Source organism: Nesoenas mayeri (genome assembly GCF_963082525.1).
Source record: "Nesoenas mayeri genome assembly, chromosome: 3".
In the NCBI taxonomy this organism is placed as follows: domain Eukaryota; kingdom Metazoa; phylum Chordata; class Aves; order Columbiformes; family Columbidae; genus Nesoenas; species Nesoenas mayeri.
In genome coordinates, this window is record NC_137544.1 from 54288523 (window position 1) to 54309752 (window position 21230).

The following is a 21230-nucleotide window of genomic DNA, read 5'->3' on the forward strand; positions in this document are numbered from 1 at the left end:
ACCTGGGCATACCTGGCCTTTGCTTCTCAAAGACGGAGTCTGGATGTTTCAACCTTGCCTTTCACAGCTTGTGGGTTGACTAAAGCTTGTTGTGAACACAATGCTTTATTTTGCATTCCACAAAAATGTCTCAGACTCCATCACAACAACCATTCATGCCATTTAACTCCAGATGTCAACAGAAAAATCTCTCGTTTTAAAGGTGGAGCCATGAGTGGACTTTTGGAGATCCTAAGTTAAGGTGCGGTCCTCTTCCTTTTCTCCTACAAATCAGATGTTTTAAACTGCTTTACAATTTATTTCCACTTTCTGGGGCCTCAAGGTGTCACCCTAGCTATTTACCTGAAGGCCAGCTGACCATCCAGTGATCACTGAACATTTTTCAGATGTTTAATCTGTGATTTATTAGCACAACTGTATCACAGCATACTGAAATGATGCATGGCAAACATTGGGAGGCAAGAGCAGACAGTCATGTCTTTTATCATCTGAAACTCGTCACTGCAGACTCCCCTCTCTATCTCCCTGTTCCCCCTCATGGTCTTCCCAGTTTCCTTGTAGCTGGAAAGCTCAAAACTGAAAAGTAGTCTTCTCCAAAACATGCTTCTCACAGCATGTCTGCTCTGCCTTAAGAGAGGGTCAAACAGGCCAGGACCTCACCTGGAAAAAAGAGCTCTGACATGTGTCAAAGCTACTTGCAAATGTCAGGACAATTACAGGAGAGATCTTGAAGATCTCCATGCAAGTCTTTATGCTGTGATTTATTAGTGGTACAGGTGTGTAAATCCAGAAACTGGGTGAATCACACCTGATGCGGGGGTATATTTTTTGAATCAGAGTGTAACTGAAGGTGTCTGGAAGGTTTATGTTAACCTTTCTCTCACTCTGAGCCTAGACCAGTCCTTTTGCTTATAACTGTCTGTCTTTAAAACTCCAAATCTTTTTATATATGATATGGCAAGTGTCCAATATTTTGCTCTCTTTTAATGGAGCCCCATATCTCTGCCTGTTGCTGTCTGAGAACACGCCACACAAACCTTTTCTCTTCAAAATCCCAAGCTTGTTTATTTTCCCTTCTCAAAAATCAATGTCCTACCTCTCTCCATTTTGAGAGTCTCTGTTTCTCAGCTACATCCTGAGGAATTTCTAGCTCTGGCTGGAGCTGGAAATGTGAAGAGAGGACCTAAGCCACAAGGTAGAGATAAGAAAACATATCCAATTCAGAGAAGTACCAGTGGAGAGCTTCTTGAGCAAATAACTGACTAAACAAAGCTTGTGAGGCTTAGTGTGTCCTTAAATAGTCTATCCTTGACTCTTTTCATAAATATTGTTGCTTTTAATTCCTAATATTGTGTCCACTCTGTAGTATGTGCTCTTGCACTGGATTTCAGAAGAGTGTCCATTAAATAAGGTCATGGTAAATTGACTCAATATTATGGGATGACAGTCATCATCAGTAGCTCTAGCTTCTTTTTTTTGGCTAAGAATTGTCTATGTTAGAACAAATGGACATGGAGATGTGGGAAGAGAGAAGAAGTGATGGATCAGCTAAGATATTTTATATACTAGGAACAACAATGGCAATTCTATTTTTGAAGCATTCTGGAGTTAAGGCTTGCTATTTGTGGGGAAAAAAACCCAATAAATTGTTAACCACAAGCTGCTTCATTTTGCACCTCAGCCAAAAAGAAAAGCACGGAAAATGTTAGCAATTTCTATAACCTTCCATTGACTCTACTTTTGACATGACCTTAATTTTAATTCATGCATTGTAGACAGAAAATTAAAAGCTTTAATAATACAGCCATTAGCTCATATGCTTTATTAAAACTATTTGCACACTCTTTGTTGCACTTGTGAGACCTTTCAACAATACAACACACACTTTTAATACATAAAGGAGCAGAAACTCCCAGGGAAACAGAAGAATATTAGAACAGAGTTCAATGATGTAGGAAAGTACCTGGATAAAACTCCCCTTGTGCAAACATGTCAATCACATAGCGACAGAATGCATATTGATCTAACAGAGCAAAAAGGAGAAAAACAGTAATGAAGTGGATTTAAAAGGTTGCTGCTATTTAACAATGATGATTAAGCTTGGCAGTGTAAAGACACATTTCTTACTTATATGTTTGTGTTTTTTTCCTGGCCTTCAAGGAATTCACATGTTCAGGAAGAGATACTTCATTGTCCAGCCTCCCAGCCAAGAACTTCAGAGCTACCAACTCTTCTCCTGGGCTGGCAGGGCACTGTGCACACCCCAGGTCAGCAGTGCACAGCCTTGGTGTCGGCCTATGTCCTGACCCCCAGTGCAAGTACTGTGCAAACTGCTTCCTGGCCACAGGTCCCAAAGACTTTTTCTTATTCTTGAAGATCCATTTCAAATAAATACAATCATGTAATAGCAAAATTCAATAAAGCTTTACATCACAGTGTTTTCTTAATGTTGTTTTAACAGTATAATCAATATGTACATTTAGTGAATGCGAATATAAAGAGAACAGTATGTACTTACACTCCTGTAGCGATGAGATTTTCCAGAGAATTTTATCATTTTACTATAGAATTATTTTCCAAAGACTAATCTTTACAAATATTTATGTATGTACATATTAAATCTGTGTATATATATATATAAACTATGCTATTCAGAAATTGGGGCTTCTGAATATAAGTTAAAGTGATTTCAGAAATGTTTACTCTCTATTGATTTCTCCCGTACATTAGCAGATTCGGAGAGGTTAATAAAAATTTATAACATTAATAACTGATTGCAAAAAAAAAAAAAAAAAGCAATATTATTGCTGGATTCTCCAGTTGGCCAGAAAAAAAACATGTTGTCCCACTCATCTGTAAGGGACATTAGCTGTGAAAGTTAACGCTGATGACTAAATGTCAGCTCTGGTTAGCTAAGTTAGTTCCCAATTGTCCTTAAGTTAAGCATATTCATCTGTTTGTCCTAGACTGTTCTAGCACAGTTTCTAGCCTACAGAACTTACATCTCTTCCTCTCTCCGCCTCCTGTTGCATCTCTCTCCTACCCACCTACAAAGCCCCTTACTTCCTCTTTGCCAACTTCAAAACAAAATTATGCAGACTTTGGAATACTTAAAAAAAAATGAAATGGCATAACTGTCATATTTAAATGCAAAATCATGTTTCCAAGGATATAACACTCATTCTTACATAGTTCACTGCTGCTCTGCTATGTTGACTGCCATAGCAGTCATTGGGTGGAGAAGGGCAACTTTCAAATAATGATTTCCTATGCAGTTCCAGAAATTAGGAAAGGGTTTAAAAACTCAGCAAATATCCAATTGTTTGTACTAGTTGACAGGAGCCCATGGAGTATTTCTTGTTACTGGGATGGTGAGGGCAGTACTAGTCAGTATTGTTGAACCTGGGATAAGACTTTCAAGATGTACACAAGGCTGTGGCTATAATCTTTGCTTTTAAAACCTTTAATGACTATTCATAATAGTTTATACTTTCATATTTAGGAATTCAAATTTATCATTCTGGTTGCCTCCAGCTTTGGATTCCATCCTTAAGGAATCTAAGGAATTTGTTTGTAATATTTGCCTGAAGTCTATATGTGCTAATTTTCTGAAAAGAAGTCAGCAGCCTATGTGTGAGGAAACAAGTATGTAGAAATCTGTAGACTCAGTAAGCCCATTTAAAGCCACTGAAGTCAGAAAAGTGTTTGCACTGACTTCAACACACTTCCAAAGAGGGCCTCAGTGAGTCACTCTGTATTCATAATTAAAATGGACAAATGCCAATTTTTTAGTCCAGAAAATAAATGGCAAGGGCACAGCTCTTTTCAACAATCTTGAGTTTTCCTTACTCCTCTTTGCCAAAAAAACCTGCCTTTATCCACACTGCCCATGGGGAAGAGCCTCTGGACTGTTTTAGGTCACTGTAGGGGAGGCTGCTAGATGGCGAGGGACAAAACTATGTCAGGGGACACAAACTGTATGGACAATCACATTGCAGAGCACAATCCTATGATAGTTCTGTTTAGGTTATGATATAGACATAGCCTGAGGGTCTGGTAGGTCACACCACTTCACTGATATTACAATTATGAAATTTTTAAATGCAGTAATATAGACCAGGATTAAAATAGACTTTTTTTTTTTTTTAATGTAGTTTGAATAAACTTTAAAAAAAAGCTTAATCTTGATTGTACTTGAGAAGAAAGATTTTGTATCAATCTTCTCATAGGATTTCTTTAGTAACTCAACCCCTAAAAACTGGAATTTATTGAAAAAAAAACCAAACAAAAAAAAACAACAAAAAAAGCAGAATATTAAATTCTGAATAGCGAAAGTATCATTTCTACTGTATATGAAACAATAAGGTGCACAGTAATATCCCATTGAATTTCATGGGAATTCTGCCAATCAACAAAGATTGAAAATTAAGGAAATTTAAATGAACATGATTTTCTAAATATCTCTTCATGGCTAAAAGTTCATTTTAATTTAAATTCTCCTATTAAAAAGAAAATTTCACACTATAGTTTTTACCTTATAACTCTGCAATAGTGGCATAGATAGTCACCTGAGTACTAATAAATCCTGTCAAAGTTTGGGACTGTATTCTTATTGATAAAAACAGTCATAGATATTTCTGTCATTGGAACTCACTTGAATTACCCTAGGACATATATTTTTTAAAAATTTTAATTTGAGTATGGAATGATGCAACATCAGGGACATCATAACAACCCTTCTGTGATTACTGGTTTGTTGGTTTTTTTTTTAACATTGTTGCAGAAAAGCTGGCAGAACTACTCCCTTGAGCAAGGAAAAGTAAGGACTGCAGGATCAGGAAATCATGGTGAAACCATAGTGACTTCAAAATTATGTTCACCTTGGGTCAAAGTGGGACTGAAATATAGAACTGGATTTTCTGAGAGCATCCAGCTGGGCAGCAGCGGCTTGTTGTGGGAAAGAAGGACAGAAGTAGAAAAGGCAGCTTTCACTGGATGTGTGTAGTCCTAATCTCCAGTGATAAGGGCAGTTTAAGAGGCTCCTTCCTTCCTCCTGTCCAGCTGCTCATTCCTACTTTCACCTGACATGGTTCAGTGCACAGTCACTGAGGTCACAATCTAAAACAGACTTAAACAGTGTTAATGCTTGATGTTGAGACATAATTTTGCTAATATTTATCAGTTAAAGTGGGGAAAAAATCCACAAAAAAACTCCAAACAAAAAAACCCACCAGCACCTTCTGTTGCTCTCTGTAATCTTTGACCCCTACTTACTTAAAATATTTTGCGGTCAGGGAGAAAAGTGCATCATCTGCACACCATTGCTTTTTGAGAGCAATATCCTGAAGAGTACGGAGTGCATCCCACTGTGCACTGAAACTCTGTTAGAGCAAACAAAAACTGAAAGATTTGCATTTCCCAAGAGAAGCTCAGCAATTTGCTGAACTTTCCCCTTGGTCACAGCAATCAGCATGAAAGATGCTGCTTTGATTTTATGCCTCAAAGGCTCCACTATTTCAAATAAAAACCAAAATAAAGTAGAATACAAATAAATGTTTAAAAATACTGTTTCAGCACGCTGTTCATGTCAGAAAGGAGCCTATGTCCTAAGTCTCTTGGATTTCTAGAAATATATAATTTAGGGACCTCCTAAGGGATTCAGAGCTGATGGCTATGAAATTCTGAGATAATCTGCCCAGGCAGATTCAGATATCCAGGCAGGGATGGCTGCTTTGATGCTCAGGCATGACAATTTATCTGTGGTTATCATCTGGAAGGATCAGATAGGTATGCCACACAACAGAGCTGCCTTTATTAATGTCAGAATAATCCTGTGCCTTCAGTGTGGCAATCCATATGGAGAGGCTGGTCCTGCCACCTTCATTCATACAAAAATTGTACCCAACACCATGGAATAGCCCCAGGGAAATCAGGGAGCCAGTTGGCGCAACTTGGGAGTGGAAGAACCCAGGTTGGCTCTGACAAAGAAGAGCATATATTAACAGTTAACACCTCTGTTTTGGTGTTGATGTATGTTGATTCTTTGTTTTACCACTTGGTTTTTTCCTTACACCTGGGTAATGGCACTTCCTTCCTTTTTAGCAGAAATTTAGAAGCTTTTCCCATCAAATTACATCCAGCAAGTATATCATTACGTCATACAATACCTGACAACATGGTAATGCCTCATATAATCTGATGTAATACAAATTACATTCCATTTCCTCTGCTGCTACTTTCCTTATTGTTACTGAGGACATATGCAGATATAGAAACAAAGCGTAATCTCCAATAGGTCATTGGACAGTCTGTGTTTTCCAAAATAACCTTACTAGCAATATACTACATAATATTCTACTGAGCAAGTCCATGAAGACTCAGGCCTATCAGAAGAGAAGTTGGTCCTTAGTAAAGAAGAATTTAAAATAAAAAGAATTTTAGCCATGACAAATGGAACATTCTCGTTATTTAAATAAAAGATATTTTATTCTTGATACCTTACTTCTGAGATTCATCTAGAATTTATTTGTACTGAACTTTTTCGTGAATGGGCTTTGGTCCTTGCCAACTTTAACTTCATTCTCTCTTATTCTTCCCTACTACCTTTATGAGATCTTCTTTTGTCTCCTCCTGGTTTTGTTTACCTTTCTTTTCCGATTTAGTTACAGTCTGAAGAGCTTTCTCCTCCTTAACTTTCGGTTTGGCCTTTATTAGCCCAACTTCTGTTGTTTTAGTCTCTGCTTGCTTGACCTTCTCAGTCGTCTTTCCTTCTCCTTTTCCATCTTTCACTTCCTTTTTAACTTTTGCTTCCACTTTAGTGCTCTTTACTTTCTTCTCCTCTGCAGGTAATAAACAAAAAGTTTTCAGGGTCATTCTTTCCCCGCAGAATAATACCCAATATAATTTATTTTATCTTATGCTATCAGTAATAAGTATTTCTTAATCATTAACAGTCAGATCTGATGAAAGCTGTAATCCCCCAAAACTAGATAGATTTAGACAGAAATATGAGATGCAAACATGTTTCGTCTTCAGTCATGTACCAAATATTTGGCTGATACTAAGGGCAGTAGGCCATAGCAAATAATATTCAATGTTTGTAATGACATTATGTTAGCTTTTGTGGTATCAACTAGGGAGGCAAAGATTGGTCATGAAGCAAGCAAAAATCAAGGTACTTCCAAGCTAAATCTGAGTAACTTTAGACTTCACAGATGAGAGCTAAACTCTGTTATAACTTTTAAGTGTCATTTATTTAAAGTGTGGCTATTTGTAAGGGTCAGTTTTATGCACTGATTCTAGGTCTCTGCCCGTGACATTTTGAGTCCTTTTTTGGGTCTCCTTTTACAGAAATTCCCTGGGCATAAAGACTAGTCTGAGACTGGCCAGCTCATGATTTGCCCTGCAGCACAGTGAGAAGGTTTGCCAGCAGAATTACTGAATTGTACTGAATTGTAAATACCAGTGGCTGAAACTACACACAGGTTGTTAAGACCAGGAATGTTCCTTCTGCTCATATGTATCAGCAGCTTTTTCTCATCTGAGACATGGTTGCTGACAATATGTGTGTTTCTAGTTCACTTCATTGGAAAACCCAACAGTAGTTTAAAATGCCACTAATATTAGTTTAATCTAATCTGATGTTGATACTTCTGTTTTCTTCATAGCTCTGAAGGTCTCCAACCTTGACACAAAACTTGGATGCTACTAAATGCATGTCTTCTGTAAGACTCCGGACTTCTATTTCTATTAAACCACTGAGCTGAGAGACTGATTTTATAAATATGTAGACTTAATAATTCTACCTATTCTAAAATAGAATACAGACAATTCCTACTTTTAAAAAAAGTCATGACATGGCTAGTGAATAAAGAATTTCCTTAACTAGCAATAGTGAAAATATGCCTGTCAAATCACTTATGGATAAGCCTATTTCTTTTTCAGGGAAATGGTGGTTCATACCTTTAATTTTCATCTTTGAAATTTCAACATATTTTAAAAGGGATCACGTATAGATCTTCTAAAGACATTTTAATTCAGATTTTATTTTAATTTCATTATAGTGTCATATAGCTGTTTTTTTATATGCTTCATGCTCTCTGCTCCAATAAAATAAAGTTTATGAATTTTAATGTAAATTCTGGTAAAATTTAGTATAAAAAAATAAATACCTTTGGGAGGAGGTTTCTTTTCAGCTTTTTCATGTCTTTCAGGTTTGTCTTTTTGAATTACTAGAAATGCAAAAATTGTACATTGTACATTAGGAAAAAAATGACAAAGAATGAGAAAATATTGCTAAAACACAAGAGCATCCCTGAAAGTTTCACATTTCTTTGTGATTCATGTTTTTTGATTTGCAAAAATCTTACTTTGCAAATATCTTGCTTCTTTTTCTCAGGTTCAGACACTGGGATAAAAAGCTTAAAAAAATGTTTTGAGACTCACCTAACCAGAAGACAAGGCATTCCCACAGAGCTGAAGCTTTGTAGGGAATGCTTATAGTGCATATTCCAGATGACATTAACTTGCTCTGCTCAAGCTCCGAGCAGATACAGGCTTGATCTTCTTGTGCTCCAGCCAACAGGAAAGCCATGCAGCTCCATTTGTCTTACAGAAAGGGGTTTTTCTTAGCTTGAGCTTACTGTCATACAAACACAGCCCCAAGCATGGTGTTCACTTCAGAGACCAGCTCAGTGAGCTCATGTCTGCGCAGGATACACTGAGTAAACAAACACACTGCTGTGTCCCAGAAAGGCTGTCAAGATTTTGTGCAAAGACTTGTATCTTTCCTCTCTTGGTTGCCATCCAGACATATTGGTGGAACAAGAGAGTTAATTACACTTCTTTGAAGTGATAACTACATAAGAGCAACATCCCCTCTAACTGAATTCCAGCCTAGAATTGCTGCCTATATCAGCCATGATTGATATTTGGACTTGTTCCTTTTTTTTTTTTTTTCTTTTTTTTTTAAAGGTAGCTGTTTCTTGGATTATATGTTTAAATACCATTCATATCACCAAAACTTTCTGGGGCCTTTAACAGAGGTTGAAGAAGTACCCTAAGTCTTTTTATTGAGCGTAGAGAAAAATCTCCCGACTGTGGAGGAAGTAGCCATGACTTTAAGTACTTCAGTTCCCTGAATTTGGCCTGGACCTGAGTATCCTCATTTCCTAGGGGCTGCAAGTGGTAGAAATGATCCCTCAGCACTGCTGGGAGCTGACTCAGTCTCGATTAGAGCCCAGACAAAAAGGGACGTGAGCCTGCAATGTATAGCTCATCACACTGTTGGCATCAGTGTGTCTTGGGAAGCGCTGAAGGCAACAAGTGCCATAGGGACTCACATGGCATAGAAACTATTCAAGAGAGGGTAGCACATCTATATGTCACACTGCAGCAGCAAATCTCCCTAGCTAGAAAGCGGCCAAATTCTTCATAAAATTTACCAGCAGTGACTGGAGTCATAGCTGCTATTAAATACATTGAAGCTCTAGGTGATTATTTGGTTAGCTAGCAGAAGACAAATGGATAAACAGGCTGGTTGCTCATTAGGAATATCTCAGTGATTCTTGGAAGTTATTTGCTTTTCAAATCTACACAGACACCATAAGCATTTATTTTCTTCAGATTACTTCAGTGTGATTTCACTCTATTAAAAACTCTACACTTTCAAGCCATACACTCAAAGTAGAAAAAAATGACCCAATATCCCTTTTAAATTTAGAGACTGGACAATGGTTACCATTCAAGGCTTGAAGTCTTCATTCCACTTTTTCTCTTTCTTCACTCTTACTTTCTGTTTTACATTTTTCCTTAAAGTTGCATCCAATAAAGACTGATTTGTACATAGAAATCTATATTGTCTGATAAGATTAAAATTAAAGCTAATTAATTTACGTGTTGCATCATTATCAGATGAATCTGAATGCTGTAACAGACTGATATTAAGATATATTACAAAAGGCTTTTTTTTTTTTTTCAAGAGTTAACTGAATAAAGTAAGAAGAGACAAGACTGAAATCTAACTACATTATAGAAATATCCAGCTTCGAAAAAGCAATGCATGTAACAAAAAAGGAGATAAAGAAAACTTCAGAGCAAAAACATTCAAATGCCAAACAATAATAAATGTTAGACTTTAAAAACTAGCATAACAGGGCAAGCTGATTGGATTTTTGAATCCTGTTGTCCAAGTCATGGCTAAAGATGGAATTATCCATCAAAAGAATACTAAAAATCATTTCTCATACAAAATATTGCTTCAGAATATATATGATAATTAGAAGATATGTAAATCTTAAGCAAAGCCATTTCTGCCATGGAGGACACTATAAATCATTGTATTGAAATGAAAACATTATTGCAAAAAAAATAATGGTATGAAAATGAAAATCTATTTTTGGTTATGATGGAAGACCCAGATTGAGAGTTAGTAAATACTCTTTCATTAGGTCTGCACCAGACTGAAAACTGATATACAGGAGAAAACTGCCTTTGCAGGCAAATTATTGAATTCCGTTGTGGAGAAAAAGACATCAAGGACTGAAAATGTAACAGACACAGGCTTATTTCTTTAGTTGTGCAAGAATGATTTATAATTACTTCTGTGCATCTAAACAGGAAAACTAAGCAAGAAATATATATTGAGCAGGATTGCACTCAGGGGCTGATCAGAACCTGCTCAAGCAAAAGTGCAAACACCCCCAAAATGTACAGTGATGACTCTAAGAGTTTTATACTTCAAATAGTAATGTCCACACTCTCCCAGACTATATAAGTACTATAATACTTATCTGCATTACCTTTAGAAGGTGTTTTCTTTTCATGTTTTTCTGGCTTTTCAGGTTTCTCTTTATGTGCAACTAGAAATAAATAACAACAGCACTAATGGTTATTAAAAACAAAACAACAACAGAAAAAGAAATGTTGCATTTTAAGTGAGAAAAAAAGAGAAAAAACATCAAGAAACACAACTAGGCACCATGGCTACCCATGCAAAGAAATCAAAAGACTGATTCTGTTGCTGTCGTCAATGCCAAAACACATGATTCAAACTTGCAAAAACTCATCTACCACCCCCGAGGTCTCTGCCATCACCTGGGGAAAGAATGGCCTTTCTGGCACAACTGTAATTCCACGAATGAAGTTAGTCAAGAAGACTCGTGCTTATTTATGTTGTTTACTAGTTCATTTTGTTTGCTTTGTTCATACTGCCCATTACTGGTGAATTTTGATTTATCGTTACTTTTGAACTTTCTTGTTTATTACCTTGGATCATTTCTGAAGGATTTTCTGAACTCCAGATAACAACTAACAGTTTTTCCAGCTATGAATGATTAAACACTATAATTAATTACAAATCTAATTGCAATGGCATTATAACTAATGCTCTTCAGGGCTTTTTGTTTGCTTTTCATTTCCACTTTACAAACTGAAATAAAGTACACTGTAGTGACTGGATTTCTGACTCGGGTTTTACAATACACATGAGTTATACAAGAGTCACTGAGTGGTGGGTAGTCTGGAATATTCTCTTATGTGGGCTCTGTTTTGGCAAATTTTTGCAATTAATGTTTACACAGTAACTTCTCCACAGATGTGCAGACTTGATATTTGTATGTGTTCATATCCCCTGAGGTGCCCTACAGGGAACAGGTGTGTGAAAACACTCAGCTGCCTGTTTGACTCCAGCATATGAATTTATACTAAGAACACAAAAAGGTATGCATTAGCATTGTTATGTGTTCTCCAGCCTTGTGTTATTGTTTCAAAAGGAAGTAGGAATTGTGGAATATAAAGCAGTGCTACATAACTATTTATTGCAAGTAACTACTTAAAGAATTAGTCCTGCCCTATTCATTGTCTGTGTAACAACCCTCCTCAGTATGGTATTTAAAACATTTTTTTTTCACATGGCCTGCCTTATTACCTTTGTTTAAAGGCTGTCAGGGATTTTTCCTGGGTGATTATATTCTCTTAGCAATCATACTTACTGTGAGTGTTGGAAATACTCAGAGATTATGGGGATATTATACTAATTCAGAGTATAAAGTATATTATATCTCCCTCAGGAAAAAAAAATGCAGAAAGAATACAAAATGCTACTCAGTTTGTATGTCTGAAAACCTTTATATGATTTCATGATTTTTATTAACGAAGTTCTATAACATTTTTTCCAATAAAGGGGTTACATAAGTGGAAATTGGGTGGACAATTAATTTTGGGGTACCTCCAAATGTAGAATAAGTTCTAACATTAAATCATTACCTGTGTGCCTTTCCTTTTTTTCAAGTTTTTCTTGTCTTTCCTGTTTGTCTTTTTGTGTCACTAGGAAAGAAGAAATGTGTTGACATATATTACAAAAAAACCAAACCAAACCAAAGACCAAACCAAACCAAACCGACAACCTGTGGAAAAAACTTAAGAATAAAAAAATAATTCTACCATGATAAGCCTTAGGAGACAAAATAGCAAATTGTGTCCTCTTGAGCTATCACATGCATATCTGCACAGCGTGCATCATACTACATGGAGGTGAGCAGACAACTCTGGCTAACAAGTTCCTGTTTACCATCCCAGCCATGGCAGGTAACATGCCTCAGCTGTTTACTACAGAAGCAGTGTCACTTGCCCTGTGATTTTCAGAAAACTGTCAAGGACTAAGGCGGAGCTCACTGTAAATGCTGTTGCCTGCACTAGAAAGAGGACATCACCTGGGACACTCTGTACCCTGTCAGGCAGAGCCTCATAAAAACCTTGAACTCAGCTCTGAGGCATAAGAGCGTCACATGCACAAATGACACATCTGTCACTTGCCAGCTGGCTTGAAATGGATAACCAGTAATGGATACGGATAGCTGGTAATGGACACTAGCTGAGATCAGTCCCTGGCAATGATGATCTCAGAGCCACAATTAGATGCCCAGTATGTGCCAAGTAAAAACTAACACTATTACAGTGGTGTTATGCTATCCACTCATCCACACAACATTTTTCACTCACTTTTCTTAGGATTTTATACAACAGTTTTCCAGACAATGGGAAATAAGCATGTGGATTTGAGGGTATGTCAGAAAAATCAGCTGCAAAACTGCAAGCTGGATTTAACTTTGACTCCTGTGGAGATTTCATCCAAGTTTAGTAAATCTCCCTTTGTCAAACATGAGAAAATAAGGAAGTTATTTTACCATACCATGAACTCTGTATCTAACTGGAAGCAAAACAAGAAGGGCAGGGAATATTCAGGCTCTCACATTTTTTTTAGTAATATAGTGATGAAATATATTAGGATGAGTTCCTGACAAAACTGAGTCACTCCTAAGTGACTGAGACTCTTCTACTTATTCTTTATATCATAAGATAACTTTCCTAGAACTTCATCATGGAAGGTGATTAGAAATTAAAATAGGATGTCACTTAATCTCTCCACTATTTGAATCTTGAAAAGGGAATGTATTTAAAGTAGAAGATAGGTAGTTAAAATACAGGGATGCAGTGAAACTTCGGAGTCTCCCAATCACTCTACAATGAAATGGGCCTTAGGAAGACACACATCCATAGTAATAGTTTAAAAATATTAGGTTCAGTCTGAAAAAAATTTTCCTTAGTACTGTGAATACAGACAATCTCTTTACATAGTAGTGTTTCAGTAGCAATTGTAGCAATAGTTCTCTAAATAAAACTAAGTAATACATTCACTTTAAGATAAAATACAGTTAGGTAAACAGAGTATTAGTAGGAGTTATAACAAGTTAAGACAGTGTAATAACTCTTTTTCATCAGCTATCTGGGATTGGCTGGGATAATGTTTTCCTGTTCTAAGACATTTTTAAAAACATTAAATATTGCTCTTCTATCAAATCAAATTAAAAAGTTCCCCAAATTTTCCACAAAATAAGAGGAGAAGTCTTAATGATACATTCATGTTTCAACATGGAACATTATAGTCTTTGCTCTGTCATTTTTCCAGATCTCAGAAAAAAAAATCTCTTTTTACTACCATTCCATTTTCTAGTAATAAATATTCATTCTAACAGAAACCTGAACTTATGTGCCTGCCATTAACCTCTAGAGTCAGTCTTGTTAACTCAATGTATTTTGAATGATCTATACAAAATGGAAAAGCTCCAATCAGAGACCATTAGAAAGGCCTAATCAAGCACAAATTCCAGGAAGGTGCACGTTCACTTGGCTTTTAAGATTCGTTTTCGTGGTCTGAAATAAATCAGCAATGGCTGGATATTGGAACTTCCTTTTTGGGGGAGTAATTTATTATGACCATTTGCCCATTCGTTCTTCCAGAATGGGTTTCTTCCTCCTCTTCATTAATCACGTTTTTATGTAAAGGATGTGTTCTCAGAAGTCTTAAAGTGTTTTGACAATAGATATGTTAAAAAAAAAAATCCATTTTGCCAAAAAATCTCTCACAGGAGGCAGACTAGATGGTGGCTCTTAGGGCCCAGAGCTAATTAATGAGTTGTAGGTAAAGAGGAAACAGTATCCTGATTCTGACTCCTACAACAGGTGGACCTGTAATTTGTTGTTGGCATATATCAACAGCAAGTTAGTAAATCCTCTCTAACACCCTCTCTCCAGTGTCTCTGAAATGAGTCTGGGGAATATCTTTTCTAAGGCAGGTCTCTGAAGCAGAATGCCTCCAGGGACTGTGCCTTGTATGGTGTAATTTACTCATTATGTTTTGCTCAGGAATACTCCCAAAGACAAGTACTATGCTTGGATTTATGCAAAAGGAATAAAAAAGGCACCTATTTATGCTCTGGGCATATTTACACAAGTTAATAATACAGTAAATACTTATTCATTAATCTCTGAAAATAATTTTAGCCCTTCTGCAGAGAGATGAATTCAAAGTGCTTTTAAAATGTTCATTCTCCTTCCAGCTGGCTTTCACAACACCTCCTCTATCCTTAAACATAATTGGGATTTAAAAGAAGTAAATAGATTAGACTGTTTTGAACAACAGGTAAAAAGACAAAGAATATCAAATGCTGAATACATACCCTTTGGAGGTTCCTTCATCTCAGCTTTTTCTTGTTTTTCAGTTTTGTCTCTGTGAATTACTAGAAAATAATAATAATAATAATAATAATAATAATTTTTAAAACAACAATAAATCTGGAGGCATTCTGTCCACTTATTTTTTCACCAAAGTGACCAAGGAAAAATATTTGTGAAATCAAATAATGGATTTTAGCTCTGAGTGACAGGTACTAGTTGATGTATAGACCTTGTTAATGTCAATACTTAATTCCAGGTCCAATATAAATATTTTTCCTTGAGTAAGCCTTCAGATGTTAGACCATATTTTTGCAAAATAAATGATTATTCAGCAACCATAATCTAATTTAAGGAATCTCTTTTGATCACATTACATAAGCATCCTGACTCTAAGATTTCTGACATAGGGAATTATTTTCAGTCCTTGACTGCATTGCTTTCTACTCTTAACCAAAACTGCTAGGATATTGCTTTCCATGCTCTTTTTTCTTTATTTTTAGCTGCTACTTCAGCCATAGGATAGATAAACAAGAAAGCATCTCTTTTAATCAGAGTCTAACTTCAGAAATAGCAGCTCTTCAAAACACAACCAACTACACGCCCTGCTAGAAGCAGGCAAACACAAATCCTTACGGTCTCTATTGCCCACCCAACATTCAGTCCATGTTTTTGGACATAGTTGTATTCCACATCCTAATGATTTAGACAAAGATGTTCCTTGTTGGCCTCTCCTACTCAAAGAATAGCATTTTGCGGTTTCAGGGAAAAAAATATTTCTTTTGCAATACTCAAGTTTCTGTCAGCAAGTAAACCACATAAAATACAGTTTTGATTAGAAAACAACTGTGAGCTTTATGTACAAGCATACTGATGTTTTTGCATACATTTGTTTCACTAGCTTTGCAGCAAATGTCATTTCACAGAGGTGCAAGCATTTTTTTGTTGTTTAAATATTTCCTCATTAAAAAATAGATCCATGTCTTTAAGAAAAAATATTCCAAACTTTCAGTAATTTCATTATGTCTTGCGTGCGTTTGCATTATCCAAATACATTTCTCGTCATAACAGGTAAATTATTGTTGATACAATTAGCAGTACAGTGTAAAGAGATTGAATGGAAATTTTTCAAAGCCTTTAAGGAATGTGCACAGCAATTTACATTAAAAAAAACAGGCTGTGAAGAGTGCAGTGGCAGCAGGAATGTATTATTGAATGAATTACTGACTGCAGCTCACTCAATTGCTCTAGGACATCTAGCAGCACACCAAGGAAAAGCACACCAAGGAAACCTCGCCCCTTATACTGTGTAGAACTTAGACTGAATATTTTTGCAGAAACTGTAGCATGCTTTTACATCTTCCATTTCTATTAGCAGGTGCCAGCTCTTTGGAAAGCACTTTGAGCCAGCGTGTCATCAGTTTTGGATGGGGCAATAGCACAGTTTTGCAAATAATAGTTACGTAATGGTCTATGGAAGTGAAACATGAGCTTCTGCACATTGGACAAAAACCTTTGCTCTCTGTACCAAAAAATATAGCTTTACTCTGCAGAACAGACTGACAAACAGAAAGCTTTTTCTTGGCTGCAGAACTTCTACCTTGTGTAATGGAGACTTCTTTTTTTTTTTTACTTATTTTATTCTAGTTTGTCTATCTCATGCTTTGGAAAAGTAAAAAACAAACGAACAAACTACAAGCCTTTAATGACACTAACTGAACTGAGTGTTAGCAGACCTTAAAGTGAACAAAACCTCCCTAATTTAAGGTTCCTTCACACCATAAAAATCTTACAAAGGGCTAAAATGCAAAGAAACATTGGTATTTGTGGGACTCCAAGCTAAAAACATGGAAAAGAGATCAGCTGGCTCCATCCTGAGAAATAAAAGTAACTTGATATATCTGGGCAGGCAGCCTGGAATGTGAATAAGCAGAGACCAGGCTGGCATAAGCATAAGCTATTTTTCTCTTCCCAGTGATAGGTTGAAGGTGATGTCTGGTGAGTCCAAAAGTTCTACCCTGTGTGTTGATAGCCCCATCACTTCAGAGCTTGCTAATCTCAGATTGTTATGTTTACTTTTACCTCTTATGGACAGTGTCAGAGCTGTGGCTTTTCGGTACAACCTTATCCAAGGAAGATGTTGCCAAAAATTAAAGGGTTCATGTTTCAGGGCTATGATGACTGACCATTTTTGACTCTTTAATCACAGTGCAGTAAGGACAGCAAAGTCCATGGAAGCTTTTGATCTGACAAACTTAAACATTATTTTTCTTTTACATATTAACTCTGATTCCCCCTCCAGAAATGTTTTCATGTTCAACTTCTTATGTAGTCTTAAAGGCTCTGTCATAGAAAATACTCCATCATCTACAGACCTTTTCCAGATTTAGTCTCCTGGATACCTATTTTAAAGGGCTTAATTAATGTTGGTTTTCAATCCCACAGTGCTTAGGTACAAGCACTAGGTTTTAGAAATAAGCTAGGCTGGCCATACTGGCATGTTTCTGTTAGGCAAATAAGAGTTAATAAGATTTCTTTTTTTTTTTTTCATATAAAAAAACAAAGAGAAAGCACATAAAAATGTTTTTAAGGCTGCAAATTCAAGCATTCTTCAGCTGAAAAATGCTGGAACTAAAATTGCTCATTCAACTTTAATTCAACCATTTCATTTGCTTTATGACATACTTTATAATTAAAAGATCACCTCTTTTCATTTTTTAATAGGATGCTGGATTCATCCAGAAAAATAAGAAGAATAACTAAGACTAGTTTTATGACTATTGTGTAAGCTAAAATTTTCCCACAACTTGAAGAAGTTTTCTTGGAGTTCCTTGCAAATACTAAGAAAGCATAAGCTCATAATGAACTGTTATTAGCATTGGAAAAAATATAACACCCCAATCTAATTTTCACTAACCTAGATTTTGGAAACTGCTGAAACATTTTTATACAACTTTGAATGAAAATTCAGCCTGAGGCAAAAAGATGAGCATGAAAAATTTCATCCTCAGTGACTGGAGAGTGGTAAATTTAAAAATAATCTGAAATAGGAGCTTATAATGGAAAATTTTAAGGTAATTTAACATTGTATTCCAAAATTAAAAATATTAAAATGTTGCTATCTACTTCACATACAATTAAAAAACAAGAAGCATAGCATATATGTGGAACGTTTTTCCAAATTTTAGTCATCTAAGAGTATATTTGATTTGCATCAAGTGGAAAACATAGGCAAGGGGATGTGATTTAGTTTTTCTTCATTAAAGTGTTTGAGACACAGACATTCCCCATCCCAATAAAGCAAGTGTAAAAAGAGATGTAATAAGGAGGCTCTAATTCCATACTGAAGGGAAGTAAAAATAGTATCCAGTTGAGTAAGTCTTAAGTCTGCTGCTTGGTATAAAGCTAGGTGATGAGTGCAGTAAGCATGAAGCAGAGATTGCTTGCTCCAGCTAACTGACTAAGTGCTTGTCTACAGAGCAACACTCAGGAAAGTTAAGATAAATGAACCAGTACAATGAAGTTAGAGTGCAGTAGTCAGAGAGCATTAAATCTCTATGTAGATGTTTTCATTCAGAAGTAAACTTAGGTGACTATAAATTAATTCTTCTTGAATGAACACTCAAAATATAAATCAAATGAAATGAAATGAAGTAAAATAAAATAAAAATTAAAAAATAAAAATAAAATAAAATAAAATAAAATAAAATAAAATAAAATAAAATAAAATAAAGACTTGATCCGGAGAGGGGCACAGGTTTCCAGGTCTGAAACAATAATCTAAGGAAATCCCAGAAATTAATGAACTGTGGAGACACCTGCAGTCATTACAAACCACCTCAGTTGCCTGTGGAGGGAGAAGAGGCCTATCTCTGAGCTTGGCCAGCCCTTCGCTAACTGGCACCAGTCAAGCACAAGCTGCTCACTGCAGTACCCAACCCTGCAGTGGGTTTAGCCCTTTGACACCAAACCGAAATGCCTATAAGAGTGAGACAGTGTCTCATGAGGTACATATTTGTACAACTTAAAATTAGATTTAATTGCAGCATTTAGATAGTGTTACATCCATCTGAATTAAGGTTTAGGCTTGATGGCTACTGGTGGTAAACTGCCTGTAGCATTGGCTTCACCCTAGGCTGCTGTAAATCCATACTGCTAAATAAATACTTGACAGCTGTACCTGAGCCACTACAGCTACATGTTACCTAAAGTTAACTCAGGTATATCTGTAGTCATATCTCCAGAAATCAGGGTAGACAGCCCCTGTGCCGAATGTAAATACACCATTTACGTTGCTAATTTGGTCAATTTATTTGGGTTTCTAGTACACTGTGGATTTGTATAGTCCGGTTCTATTCATCTATCCAGCTGTCTCAAATACCTTATCTTTCAGCTACAGCAAATTAAATTATGGGGACACATAATATTTATCTTTATAATCTTGTAATTTATCCATACACTAAAACAAAGACTGATTTATACTCAATATTTGCATTATAACAAGTTGTCAGGGGTAGGAGAGGGTAGGAGAGAAAGATATGTGCTACACATAGTAAATGAAACAGTTTTGAAAGCCTTGGAATTGATTTGTCAAATCAGGCTGAATTCAGAGATACTTTCTGCAAAAAAGAGAGGCTAGTGCTAATTCAGAGGCACAAAAATGTCTGTTCTAAAATCACTGTGATTTAATCTATGGCTGTCAGAGGTAGCATTTCATCATCACTGTGTCTTCTTCCATTCCTCTACTCCAACATTAATGTATAAATGAAGTGTATTTGGGAAAAACCACACAGTAGATCATCTCCCATTCCTTCTCAATACCTGTTGTAATAAGAGATATTTCCCAGAAATGCAGGTAAATTAATTTCACTACTAATATCAGTTTTCCGTAAAAATCAGAAATTATCAGTTCATATGGATTATCATTGGACAGAAATTATATACTAATATCTTTTTTATTTCAATATATTTTATTATTGTTCTTCCTTGTCCCTGAAGTTTTGCATAGTTACGTATTATTCATTAAGAGCAATAACAGTTATAACACTTATTTCTTAAACAGCCTTCAGTAGCAGCTCAGAGCCTGGCAAAGTCTGTGTATGTCACAACACGACAAAGTCACAGGACAGCTGCCCCTGCCTGAGCCAGTCCAAACCCTCAGACTCTCTCCTCCAGGCAACTGCTCCAGCCATGGCCATTGTTGTGGCTCCACACTGAACTCATACCAGTTTATTCATGTTTTTTCCGTACTGGAAAGCCTGAGACTGGATGCAATATCTAGATATGGCTTCATGAGAGCTGAGTACAATTAATCCCTTTAACTCCACTGACTGACTGAGCTCCTGCTCATGCAGTTCAAGATGCTGTTGGCTCTTGCAAAAGTACTAATAAATCAAATACCAAATTGGAAAGACTATTTTGTAGTGAATTTGTGCTTATATGTACATATAATCATGAAATAATTTAATTTCAGTGTTCTTAAGCATGAACAAATCCTTTGTTGGATCATTTCTCAGAGTTATTTCTTCTTTTCAGGATTAAATGGACTAGGTGCAATAATGGAAATGGACTTTCTCAGTAGCAGTTTATAAAAATATTTAATTAAAAGCAAATTTTAGGGTACAAGTTTGCCTGGCTCTTAATACTGTAAGAACCTTACTTATAATTTCAGCCACTTTCATCTGAGATTTCCATTCAAAGTATCTATTCCTCATAATTTGGTACAATCTTTTAAAGTGAGGCTTATGGATGGAACTAGTTTGTAAACCTTGGGTCTTAGATTCATGGGGTTTGACAATTCAACAAGACACTTAAAATTATTTTAAAAACTCTAGTGCTCTCGTATTTGTGGGTGGAGGACTGAAATTTCTATGGAGTGTTTGCTTCTACTAAAACATTAATTTCTCCTTTAGATTTTTCCTATTAAAAACAATAAAAGATGGTGTTTACATATGGTTCCTGGAGGTACTTCAGAATATAGGAGTAAAATTACTTAAAGGTTCATGCCTTTATCATGCTCTAGCTGGGGGCCAGACAGAATGTTTTCTTTTAATTGTTCCTCTTATGTAGAAGATGCATTTTTGGGTTTAAATATGAAAACAGAAAATAGAAAAAAAAAATTGTCCTATGCTTCAGTAAGTGATTGTATAATTAAAGACTGCATTATCAGATATACACAAACACAAGAAATTTAGCTAATGACACCTGAATGCTTTTTT

The 21230-nt window shown here is 36.0% G+C and overlaps 1 protein-coding gene across 1 annotated transcript in view; it reads right to left on the reverse strand.

Annotated features, from left to right (window-relative positions):
* Nucleotides 1-21230, reverse strand: part of TRDN (triadin) — a gene marked incomplete at both ends in the record, with an annotated part of 192499 nt that overhangs the window by 141749 nt on the left and 29520 nt on the right. Inside the window, 6 exons of the mRNA XM_080341419.1 lie at nt 1964-2023; nt 6645-6839; nt 8172-8231; nt 10800-10859; nt 12265-12324; nt 15018-15077. Coding sequence (XP_080197545.1) covers nt 1964-2023; nt 6645-6839; nt 8172-8231; nt 10800-10859; nt 12265-12324; nt 15018-15077 — 495 coding nt within the window. The remainder of the gene's footprint in view (nt 1-1963; nt 2024-6644; nt 6840-8171; nt 8232-10799; nt 10860-12264; nt 12325-15017; nt 15078-21230) is intronic.